The 12,355-nt window shown below is 46.7% G+C and overlaps 1 protein-coding gene across 2 annotated transcripts in view; it reads left to right on the top strand.

Annotated features, from left to right (window-relative positions):
- The window catches only part of LOC138299177 (butyrophilin subfamily 1 member A1-like), a 121,102-nt gene that overhangs the window by 89,182 nt on the left and 19,565 nt on the right, over positions 1–12,355 (top strand). For both annotated transcript variants that reach the window (XM_069237272.1, XM_069237270.1), the window contains exon 9: positions 9,791–9,817. In XM_069237272.1, the coding sequence (XP_069093373.1) occupies positions 9,791–9,817 (27 nt within the window). The remainder of the gene's footprint in view (positions 1–9,790; positions 9,818–12,355) is intronic.

The following is a 12,355-nucleotide window of genomic DNA, read 5'->3' as shown; positions in this document are numbered from 1 at the left end:
TGTTTGACATTTATTGCATTATTTTTATGGATTGGTTTTGTGACTGTTTTCTTTTTACTAATTAATGGTCACTATATTGCTGATCGCTCCTCAGTGGAGCCTGTTGATGTAATTTTAACACCGCATCATTCATCACATAAGGTCCGATGTGATTTGTCCCCTGTCAATATTACAGCTATTCCAATTTCTGATGGGATTGTTTGGGACAAAGTTCTGTTCGATATATACGGGCCTACAGAGATAATTCAAATACCATACGTGTTCAAAATTTCTATGTCTGATGTTATTACACCTAATGTTGTCTCTGATGATTGGGATGTCCAAACAGTGGATTCCATGCTAACTGAAATGAAGGACTACTCCGCTTTTGGAAGTGATGATGTATATGATTTTACAATGAATTATGGTGAAATGTTCTGCTATAATAATTGGGGACATCACCCCCTGCACCGTGCAACTAGATATAGGCCTCTTTTTAACTACACACAATGGGAACATTGTTCAACACCACGGGTGGGGAGTCCACAGTATTACAGTGACAAATTCACATACTTTTCTGTGCATGATACAACGAAAGCTGAATCATATTATTTTAAATTACCTGAGACACACATTAGAAAACTGTTGCTAACAGATACCAAACTGATTTATTCAGATCCCTTTGTTTCCCGACTTTCAATTGAGGGTTATGAATATTGGAAGAACATTATCGATTTGAAGAGTGTATGGGGGACACAAGATTGGCAGATACAGGGTAGGGAGGCTTTGTTTCGAGCTTGCTTAATTCCTGTGCAAATGATTTTTTTAAATGACACTGTTGAGCAGACATCATGTCTGGGATTAGCTAAAATAAAGGATCTAAACACGCCCAGTATCCCTACACCGACAAAATTTAAAGATTGGCAACACTTTCTAAATGTTTCTGAGGATAGGCTAGATGCATTGGTTAAGGGTGGTGACTATAATTCTTCACTTTCCAGTCCTGGGGGATGGTTGGTATGGTCCACCGATACTGATGAGTGTCAAAGGCGTTTTTTGAACTCTTCAGGGGATTTTCCATCCATAGACCAGACCCTCGCTTTTTGTCAGGTCAGCATGCTGGTATAATTACAACTTACAGTGTGTGCAAGCTGTGCCAACAATGGGTACAAACGAACACCTTAACAGCGGTGAAACAACACCTGAATACTCTTTCTGACAGTATAGACCTACAAGATTTCCTATTAGGTCCTAGAAAGCAACGCTCGAAACGGTTTTTATATGCCATGTATAATGAAATTTGGAAACTTTCTCAAATTGAGGCTGCTGCACGTTTACGGCAACTTGATAAAGAGAATTTGGAAAATACATTGGCTGTTGTCGACAATGGCATGAACACACTTTCCAACAGGTTTTATTCCCTGTCGAATATAGTGTCATCTGCTATTGATATCACTCAGACTGATTTGTCTCGGTTATATCATGGGCAAACACAGCTGCGTTCCATCATGCAGCTGAGTTGGGCATTGCAGACGATGAAAAGTGGCCACATTCCATGGAAATACCTTAATGGGAGTGAACTATTCGCTGCTTTTAATTTTTCCGGGGAACAAGTGACAATGGCTAAAAGAGAGGCTCGTTTCACCTTGCTTCAAGTAGAAAAATTAGATAAGTTGCCCTTCACGGTAGCAGAGAGTCCATCAACTATCTGGCTCTTACACAGCATTATTAATTTACTGTTTTCAACGTTTCGTTTCTCGAGCTGCCTGAAACATCTTGCAGTGGGACGATATGAACGGCTAGGAGATAGCTTTATTAAGGAAGAGTGGGAGTTGCCCTTTGAGTATCGATGTCTGAACGGCGAACAAGAGGTCTTTCTTAGCGGAAGTGAATGTGAGACTAATGTTCGTCATTCCATGATATGCAAACAGGTGTCTCTTCACGGTCTTTGCAATGCGGGGGTCGCAAATTTGGCCTGTTTTCTGAAGGGTACTCCCGTCCCCTTGATTGGTTCGGTGTTTCATGTTCTTTCTAATGGGAGTTATGTTCTTCTGAGCGATGACAGCTGTTGCGGCTTGCGACCTGGAATTGCCTACGCAATCTCAGTCACGAAGGTCGTTACGTGTTGTGGCCATGTTTTGTTTCCCCCCACACGAGAGATACAAGTATCTGAAATGTGGCCCCACATTGATACTATTAATGTGAACTATGACAAGTTGAGTAGACTGAAGGCGCTATTGTTTCAAAAACAGGTCGCCTTGACATCCGCAAATGAGACGTATGCTCTCCAGGTTGCGAGATCATCAGCCGAGATACAATCCCTTTTAAATACCGATTTCCCCTTACACTTTGGAGAGTTGGTATCGAGAATATTCAATGCTTCAAGCACCACTGGGATTGTTCATTTCTTTAAGGCTGTCGGGTCTGGTTTCGTGTCCATATTCCAGACTGTCTTCGGAGTCATCCCATCAGCCATCCATTCACTCTTTTCCAGTGTGTTTGGTGGCTTTCCAATTATTTCGGCTTTAATTGGCGGACTACTACTGCTATATTTTCTGATTCGCGGTGGTTGTTTCTTTCCAGCGACACAGAGCAATGGAGCCGCTCCCGTCAACCCCGCTGTGCCGTGAACGCATGGTTCGGATCTTCGGTACACCTTTGCTGGTGGAACTAGAGTTTGACTGGTCATTGTCATTCCGGCCTCTACTATGGTGTGTACAACCGGTGTTCCGCTGCATATGGTGTCTCTTTGAACATCTGCCTATGGTCTGTCTTGCTGTTGCACTGACATCTCCTGTGGACCACGAACTGCTGATGTCCCCGATGAGGGTTCATACACGGTCGTGCCCCTTGAGACTGAGGTTGCTCCGCGAGGCCACCTATGAGCCTTCTGTTATACAAACTAACATGGATGATGACGCTGCAGCGAGTGTCGATGCACCGATGAATATGGCTCACTTCTGCTCTGTGGATCAGTTTGTCCGCCCAGCTCTCAATTTCACTTCAGACGATGTTGACTCATTTTTGAGATCCTTGAATGGTGACTTCGATGACATTCTTCAAGATCCTGCATATAGCACATAATTTGATGAATTAGCTTGCCAGTTCCCGATTCTAATAAAAGAAGCAATTATACTAAAAGTTTGCTATACTTGTCATGGTTGATATTAAAGTCTCTGAAATGTTTTTTAAGAAACTAATTTTATAACACAGCATTTATTTTTTTTCGTTAAGTTTTTGGGCTTTTTAGTTCAGTAGCAGCTTTTTAGCGATTGGGTTTTCTTTACCTTCATCATACCTGTTACGGCAATGGGGAGGGTGTAGTGAATCCTAGTTTGTTTTAACGGGTTAACAGGAGTTAGCTTAGCCGTAGGCTCGTAAACTCGTGCCCCCGTCACGCAGTGACTTTTAACCTACTTAGCTTGCTCTGGCTTAGTCCATTTAATTATTTATTTCCTTTAAGATGGCGGCCTTGTTTCTAGTTAGGCCACTTGTTATGGGTTCTATTATCAGTGTCACTGCGCCAAGGCGTCAAGATCAAGCACGAAAGACAAACATACAGTAGGCATTCACACTTAGGGATTTTCCCTCTCTATACTTTCGAGGGATTGTTGATATTAATTGCCGTCCCAAGCATGCCTCTTATCTATTGTTATGAATAACACTTATGACAGGGGACCTTGTAGATCTGTATAAATACAACACACTTTTAGACAGATAATCAGAGGGATTCCGACCAGAGGGCATCGCCACCATCGCTGATACCGATGCTGCAGTCATCTTGACACTGATCCAGTCTTCGTGTCCCTGCGGAGTCTGAGATAGAGACCTCATTCCAAGGTAACGAGGGTTGGGGGCTCCTCTCATGGACACGGTTTTGGCAGATTAGGTTTAACGAACCCAGCTCTTCCTTTTTAGGTAGGAGGTTAGACCTACTCTCCTTAGGGTATTAGGGCTTATTCCATCTTTTACATATACATATATTTTTATCTTATATTGCATAATGGTGGGGGTCTTTATAACAATGACTCTCCTCTTTACAATACTATTGCTTGGTATATTCATTATCCTAATCGTTGCAGTTCATGCAACTTATCACAAATTGCAGTTATGTTGAATAAAAACTATTATAACTTTACAGCATCTGTGTTATTGCCTTTGTTTGTATGAGACATTATAGATCTGTGAGAAAAGGGTAATTTCCGTTTAACCACGACAACCCTGAGATATTGTATTTTGAGTCCATGTGTAAGCGACTGCTACAAATCACCTTTTACTATTGTGTTTTCGGTGAGGTACTGCTATTAAGCCGGTAAGGTTTGGACAACAGTTACAAATAGTTGTAGTAAGAGACTTAGGGGGTCATTCTAACTCTGGCGGGCGGCGGAGGCCACCCGCCAGAGTTCCCCCCTCCAGAATACCGCACCGCGGTCAGGAGACCGCTGCGGTTATTCTGTGTTTCCCGCTGGGCTGGTGGGCGACCGCCAGAAGGGCGCCCGCCAGCCCAGCGGGAAACGCCCTTCCCACGAGGAAGCCGGCTCCGAATGGAGCCGGCGGAGTGGGAAGGTGCGACGGGTGCAGTTGCACCCGTCGCGTATTTCAGTGTCTGCTGAGCAGACACTGAAATACTTTGTGGGGCCCTCTTACGGGGGCCCCTGCAGTGCCCATGCCATTGGCATGGGCACTGCAGGGGCCCCCAGGGGCCCCACGACACCCCATACCGCCATCCTGTTCCTGGCGGGCGAACCGCCAGGAACAGGATGGCGGTATGGGGTGTCTGAATCCCCATGGCGGCGAAGCAAGCTGCGCCGCCATGGAGGATTCAGCAGGGCAGCGGAAAACCGGCGGGAGACCGCCGGTTTTCCTGTTCTGACCGCGGCCAAACCGCCGCGGTCAGAATGCCCTGCGGGGCACCGCCAGCCTGTTGGCGGTGCTCCCGCCGACCCTGGGCCCGGCGGTCAAGGACCGCCAGGGTCAGAATGACCCCCTTAGTCACCTACGAACGAAAGTACTGTAATCCTGAGACCAGCAGTCTTGCTCAGAGCAAGAGTCCGAACTACGACAAACTGACTTGGCCCCAGCCCTACCGGCCTGTCAACAGACTCAAAGAACCTGCACAGCGACGCATCCGACAGGGACCAGCGACCTCTGAAGCCTCAGAAGACTGCCCTGAACCCGAAGGACCAAGAAACTCCAGTGAACAGCGGCACTGTTCAAAAACAGCAACAACTTTGCAACTTTCTTGCAACTTTCAAAGACTTCACTTTCCCACCTGAAGCGTGAGACTTCACACTCTTCACCTGACACCCCCGGCATGAGATCCAGAGAAACAACACTGCAGGGAGGACTCCCAGGCAACTACGACCTTGTGACTTACTTGAGACGACCCCTCTGGACCCCTACAGCGACGCAGGCAAAGTGGATCCAGAGGCTCCCCCTGACCGTGTCTGCCTGGAACAAAGAACCCGACTCCTGGACCGACCACTGCACCCGCAGCCCCCAGGACCAAAAGGAACCGAACTCCAGTGCAGGAGTGACCATCAGGTGACCCTCTGCCTAGCCCAGTCAGTGGCTGGCCCGAGAAGCCCCCCCTGTGTTCTGCCTGCACCGCTAGCGTGACCCCCGGGTCCCTCCATTGATTCCTATTGAAAACCCAAAGCCTGCTTTGCACACTGCACCCGGCCGCCCCTGTGCCGCTGAGGGTCTGTTTTGTGTGCCTACTTGTGTCCCCCCGAGTGCTCTACAAAACCCCCCTGGTCTGCCCTCCGAAGACGCAGGTACTTACCTGTTGGTAGACTGGAACCGGAGCACCCAGGTTCTCCATAGGCGCCTATGTGTTTTGGGCCCTCCTTTGATCTCTGCACCTGACCGGCCCTGTGTTGCTGGTGCGGTGACTTTGGGGTTGCCTTGAACCCCCAGAAGTGGGCTGCCTATGCCCAGGAACTTGAACTTGTAAGTGCCTTACTTACCTGAAAAACTAACCAGTACTTAGCTCCCCCAGGAACTGTTGATTATTGCAGTGTCCTCTTTTAAAATAGCTTATTGCCATTTTAACTAAAACTGTGTATGTTACTGCTCTAATTCAAAATTCCTTACTTACCTATGTGGAGTACCTTGCATTTTATGTATTTACTTCAAATCTTGAATCTTGTGGTTATAAAATAAATTAAGAAAAGATATTTTTCTATATAAAAACGATTGGCCTGGAGTTAAGCCTTTGAGTGTGTGTTCCTCATTTATTGCCTGTGTGTGTACAACAAATACTTAACACTACCCTCTGATAAGCCTACTGCTCGACCACACTACCACAAAATAGAGCATTAGAATTATCTAATTTTGCCACTATCTTACCTCTAAGGGGAACCCTTGGACTCTGTGCATACTATCTCTTACTTTGAGATAGTATATACAGAGCCAACATCCTACAATTACCCTGCCATAAACCCGGTATTGAGACAAGGCACTAGCTAATTTATCCGTATCCAGTAACCTACTCCTTTGGGATTCACAGATGTCTCCTAGCTGCTGGCAGCTCTCCTCTGAGTGCTCCCCTCTGTGGATTATCCTATTCTCAAGATTTGGAGTATCATGATCTCTCTCTCCCTCCCTCCTACCAAAGAGAAAACTCTACCGCTATTCTTACCCTTAAAGGCCTCCCAAAGTGAGGTGGTGGAACTCACAGAAGGGGAGTTAATTTCAAAACACTCAGTGGTTGCTTTGTGGAGGGTATCTACCAATGGTTCCTCCTGGAACCACCAAGCGATCAAATGCCATATACCCTCTGGTGAGGTCCGAAGAGAACAGTTTCAGTTGGCATGTGGTCCTAGAGGTCTCGGAGCAAGATCCGAGGACCAGCAGTCAAATCAGCGCTGCTATGATGCCCTAAGTTCCCCTTGCCAGTACATGCATATAAGATCATTCCACTTATCTTGGATAATTCTGTGGTCAAGGCTATGCTCATTGATTAGAAAGCAGCACACCAGTAGCTAAGAATTGACCCATTAATGCCCCAGTTGGCCTCCATATGGAACAGCCATTGAGATGAGCATTGTGGATGGGGGAAGGATGCAGATCAGTCAAAAAGCCAGGTCTTGAGGTCCTTCCTGAACTGGAACAGCGTTGGGGTTTGCCTGAGGTGGAGAGGCAGAATGGCCCTGGTCTGCACTACGAAGAAGGAGAAGGATCTTCTTCCAGCTGAGTTCTTACAGCTCCTTGGGGTGGGGGCCAGGCCCAGCTGGGCAGAGCAGAGCTGTCTGATGGTAATGTAGAAAGAGAGGCAGTGGTTGAGGTAGGCGGGTCTGATGTTGTGTAGGGCCTTATATGCATTTGTGAGGAGCTTGAAGGTGATTTTTTTGTTGACCATTAGCCCGTGGAGGTCTCTCAGGTGCGCAGTAATGTGGTTGTGGGAGGGATGTCCAGGATGAGTCTAGCTGCGGCGTTATGGATTCTCTGGAGTCTTGTTTGGAGTTTCTTGGTGATGTCAGCATAGAGTGCATTGTTGTAGTCAAGCTATCTGCTGATGAGTGCCTAGGTGGCTGTTCTTACCTCAATGGGGATCCATTTCAAGATCTTTCAGAGTAGGCAAAGCACGTGGAAGCACGATGATGAGACGTGTTGACTTGGTGGCACATTGAGAGCGAGGAGTCGAGGATGATGCCACGTTTGTGTGCGTGGTCGGTGGGTGAGGGGGGTCCCAAGAACAATGGGCCACCAGGAGTCGTCCAAGGAGGAGGAGTTATAGCCCAGGATTAGGACCTCAGTTTGTCGAAGTTGAGCATGAGACACTTGTCTTAAGAGGGGCTCAGGTAGGAGCCCTGGGGGACACTGTAGCTCGTCTCTTTCAGTTTTGAGGTGAATGGTGGGAGCCTGACTCTCTGGGTTCAGCCGGTGAGAAAGTAGCGGATCCACTCAAGAACTTTGACGCAGATGCCGGCATCATGTAGTCTGGTGCTGAGGGTGGTGTGGGAGACTGGTGTTGAAGGCGGCGGTGAGGTCCAGGATGATAAGGGCTGCTGTTTCAGTCGAGGAGGGTGCTGATGTCATCTGTGGCTGCGAGGAGTGTGGTCTTTGTACCGTGGTTGCTCCTGATTCCGGATTGGGAGGGGTCCAGGATGTGGTTGGTCTCTATGAATTTAGTGAGCTGGGCATTGGTGGCCTTCTCGATGATTCTGGCTGGGTAGTTTTTCAGGTCCGTCGGGTCGGCGGAGGGCTTCTTCAGTAGAGGGTTGATCTCTGTATGTGTCCAGTCATCCATGAAGGTGCCAGCCTTGATGGAGCAGTTGATGATGTGGCACTGTTCGGGGTCGATGGTGGCACTGACTCGGTTGAAGATGTGGTGGGGTCCGAGAGCGCCCGAAGTGGATTCTCCTGATCTTGAGAGTGTCTTCCGAGGTGAGGAGGATCTAGTGGTGGAGGGTTGGCAGGGGGTGGAGTCTTTGGTTGTGGTGGTAGTGGGTGGGTGGGTCTTGGGTGGTGAATCTGTGATAGATTTCCTGGACGTTGCGGTGGAAGAAAGTGGCAAGGTTACCACAGAGGTCTTGGGAGGGTGGGATGTCTGTGGTATTCGTGCTGGGTATGGTGAATTCTTTGACCACAGTGAATAGTTTCTTGCTGTTGTGAGCGTTGACGTTGATGTGTTCCTGAGTGGCTGATTTTCTTTCTGTTCTGATGAGGAGGTAGTGTGCGGTGACAGCAGTTTTGAAGCCTTTGTGGCCGCTGTGTTCTTGCTGGTTCTCCCCTTTCTCTCGAGTCAACTGCAGGTGAGATTGGATTCTTGAAGGTAGGGGGAGAGCCAGCTGGTTTTCTTGTGGTGTCGGAGATGCATTGGTGGACGTTGCGGGTGAGGCATTGGCGTCCATGGTGTCCGGTGGTGGGGCATGGCTGAGGACTTCGGTGAGTTGGACTTAGGAGACTTTGCTCCAGTTTTTGCCAGGGTGGTGGTGGGTGTGTTGGCGTTTGGTGTTCTTGCTGAAAGACACAGTGGTGGTCGGTTTAGTGTAGTTCAGAGATGTGTGTGACAGAGATGTTGTTGCCGGCGGAGAAGACGGGGTCAAGGGTGTGTCCTGCTGAGTAGGTTGGGGAGTTGACCAGTTGTTTGAGTCTGAGGGTGGCGAGGTTCTCTAGTAGGGATGAGGTGTTCTGGTCGCTGAGGTTGTCTAGGTGGAAATTGAGGTCACAGAGGAGGATGTAGCCGGTGAGATGAGGGCGTGGGGTATGATGAACTTGGCTTTGGAGTCCCTGAATAGAGGGAAGGGTTCAGGGGGTCTGTAGAAGAGGGTGCAGAAGAGGGTGGTGTTCGGATTGGTCTGAATCAGGAAGTGGAGGTGTTCCATGCTGGGAGCTGGTCGTGCGGCGGAGGGTGTTTTTGTGGACGATGGCAATGCCGCCTCCTGGTCGGTCTATGCGGTCTTTGTGGATGATCAGAAATCAAGAACAAAAACCTAACACAGCTTATAAAAAAAAGTAATACTAATTTACTAACTACAAAGAGCTTCAATGCCTCATCATGGGTAGTAAGCGCTATATAAATATACTATTTACAATTACAATTTTAACTCAGATTACATGCTTAATAGCTGCTCGTTCTCAACAAGGTGAGAGTGTGGGTTGGTTGATTCCACTGACCTGTTTGTTTGTACCCTCTTATGACATGCAGTCATGACCTGCCCATGAGCAGAAGAGAGTGAAGAACAATATACAACATACACACGTAATTGTCACACAAACACTTATCTAGCTGTTGCCAAGAAAGACACTGATTACAATAAATATGAAACACATAAAACAATAAACTGTTCAACTCTTATTGCAGGTTGGAGAAGAGCTCGGGGTCACGCAGGTGAGAGGACACTACTTTTTTGCACTCTATACTTCATTCCAAACTAATCTGCGCCTAATTTGTAAAAATATAAGTGCCAGGGCCTGAGGTCTACCACCACAGTTGGCACCAGCCACAGCTCCTGCCACTACTGTTGAACGCATGTGTTAGAATTACCTACTAGTCATCACACTTAAACAAGTGTGAAATTCTGGACAGTTTCAGGTCACCCCAAGCTTTAGGGAAGGCTTTGAAAATCTATTTTCTTTTTAGCATATTGAATTATTAACCACTCTACTGACCTTCATTGCTCAAGAATAGACAGAGCTCCACCTCCACTTCTCAATAGAGCCTTTTTTCCCTGAAAAGTGTCTCAGCAAGTCACAATTCTTGATTTGTGCCCCATTACCTGTCCCACTCTGCTCACAAGAACTCCATTCCCTGTTCCGCACTACTCAGTGCTTGATCCACAATACTCACCAGAGCCTTATTCCTTGTACCACTCTACTCACAAGAGCTCTATTCCCTGTTCCACACTACTCAGTGCTTGATCCACAATACTCACCAGAGCCTCATTCCTTGTACCACGCTACTCACAAGAGCTCCATTCCCTGTTCCACACTAATCATTGCTTGATCCACAATACTCACCAGAGCCTCATTCCTTGTACCACTCTACTCACAAGAGCTCCATTCCCTGTTCCACACTACTCATTGCTTGATGCACAATACTCACCAGAGCCTTATTCCTTGTACCACTCTACTCACAAGAGCTCCATTCCCTGTTCCACACTTCTCACTGCTTGAGCCACAATACTTACCAGAGCCTCATTCCTTGTACCACTCTACTCACAAGACCTCTATTCCCTGTTCCATACTTCTCACTGCTTGATCCACAATACTCACCAGCGCCTCATTCCTTGTACCACTCTACTCACACGAGCTCCATTCCTTGACTCTCACTACTTTGAAGAGCTCCAGTCCTCGACCCACACTATTCATAAAGGCTCCAGTCCCTTTATTACACAAATCAGAAGAGCTTCGATTCTCGATCCTCGATTCACACTACTCAGAGGTCCATTCCCTGACCGGCACTACTCACAGGAGCGCCATTCCTTGATCCAAGCTACTCACAAGAGCTCCATTCTTTGATGTACACGACTCACAAGGAGTCTGTTACTTAATATTTCTTAACATGCGTAAGTTAGAAGAGTTCCACTAATTAACCTATCCTGCCCACAAGGGCACCATTTCCTAACCTACATATGTCACAAGAGCACCATTTCCTGACGTACAGTACTGCACATGCAGCAGTGCTCCGTGTTTTATCCATATATCTCAGCCGTCATCTTGCTTCAGACTACTCACAATGACAGCATTTATTGAACCACACTACTCACAGGGCCTCCATTTCTTAATCCATATCACTCAGAATGGCGCCATGTATTGGCTCATGCTACTTTGCCAAAATTCTCAGTAGGCTTTCATTTCTTGACCTACAATTCTTAGCAGGAACTCATTTCTTCAAGAGTGCTTCGCACCAAGTGACATTTCTTGAATTGCGCTTCTTAGGCTTAAACACTTTTAATGTGATGGTGACCCATGGATTGGTAAAAATTCCCACAAAGTAAGTACCATGCAGTGGCAACATATAGGTATTTTCCATGTGGCATCCCAGAAAGGCATTCTTATACTGTAACTGTCAACTCTGTTGAGTGATTCAGACATGGGGCTCGTGTGCAACAAGGACTTTTGGCACCAGAATATATAGAAGTTTCCTATTGGTGGACTGGGAGCCAAAATCTCAGATTTAATTAGTGATGTTATCAGTGATGTCATAAAACATGTCATGAGTGATGTAATATGTGAGGGCATAAGCAGGGCACGAGTTATAGTTATTTCAGTTAACTGTAACTGGTGAATTTTAGTGTTTTTTGAGTTTACAGTTGTATATGTAACAGACATTTTCACTTTAATCTTTGGTTTTTTTCAGCGAATTTCTAAGGTGTTTTTCTAACAGGAAGTAAGATTACCAAAAATACATTTCCAGTGGATTGCTGGTGCTAACTATAATTACAGCTATTTTCTGTTGGGGTGGTAACCTCTCTATATCTCACCCCCTTACCGCTCCTTACCCCTACCTACGCTGAACCTTGAAAACCCTTAAATCCGTTTTCTACTACCCGCCCCATAATCCAAAAAACGTACCTCTTTTTACCACTATCCATCCGTGAACCCTTAGAAACCCCTTACCATTACCTGCCCCTGAACCCTAATACCCTTGCTCTCTTAACTCTTAGATAAACTTATGCATAACCCTCCATACATGTCCCACACATGTTTTCCTGGAGGAATTACTGTACTAGATTCCATACCAAGTACAGGAATAATCCATACTTCAAGCTTTATCCAACTTTTAACTTCAATATTTTATCATTTTTAGCAGTTTTGTCACTTTTGTCATGCCATGACTGTTCCCTACCCACCCAATCCCTGTCTCCATGACTGGGATGTATGGGTGTGTCATGACTCCTGTACGGGTGGCATACCCCATTCTACC

Source organism: Pleurodeles waltl, chromosome 6, assembly GCF_031143425.1.
Source record: "Pleurodeles waltl isolate 20211129_DDA chromosome 6, aPleWal1.hap1.20221129, whole genome shotgun sequence".
Classification (NCBI taxonomy): domain Eukaryota; kingdom Metazoa; phylum Chordata; class Amphibia; order Caudata; family Salamandridae; genus Pleurodeles; species Pleurodeles waltl.
The sequence above is the reverse complement of the archived record's forward strand: the minus strand, read 5'-3'. Positions and strand labels throughout refer to the sequence as shown.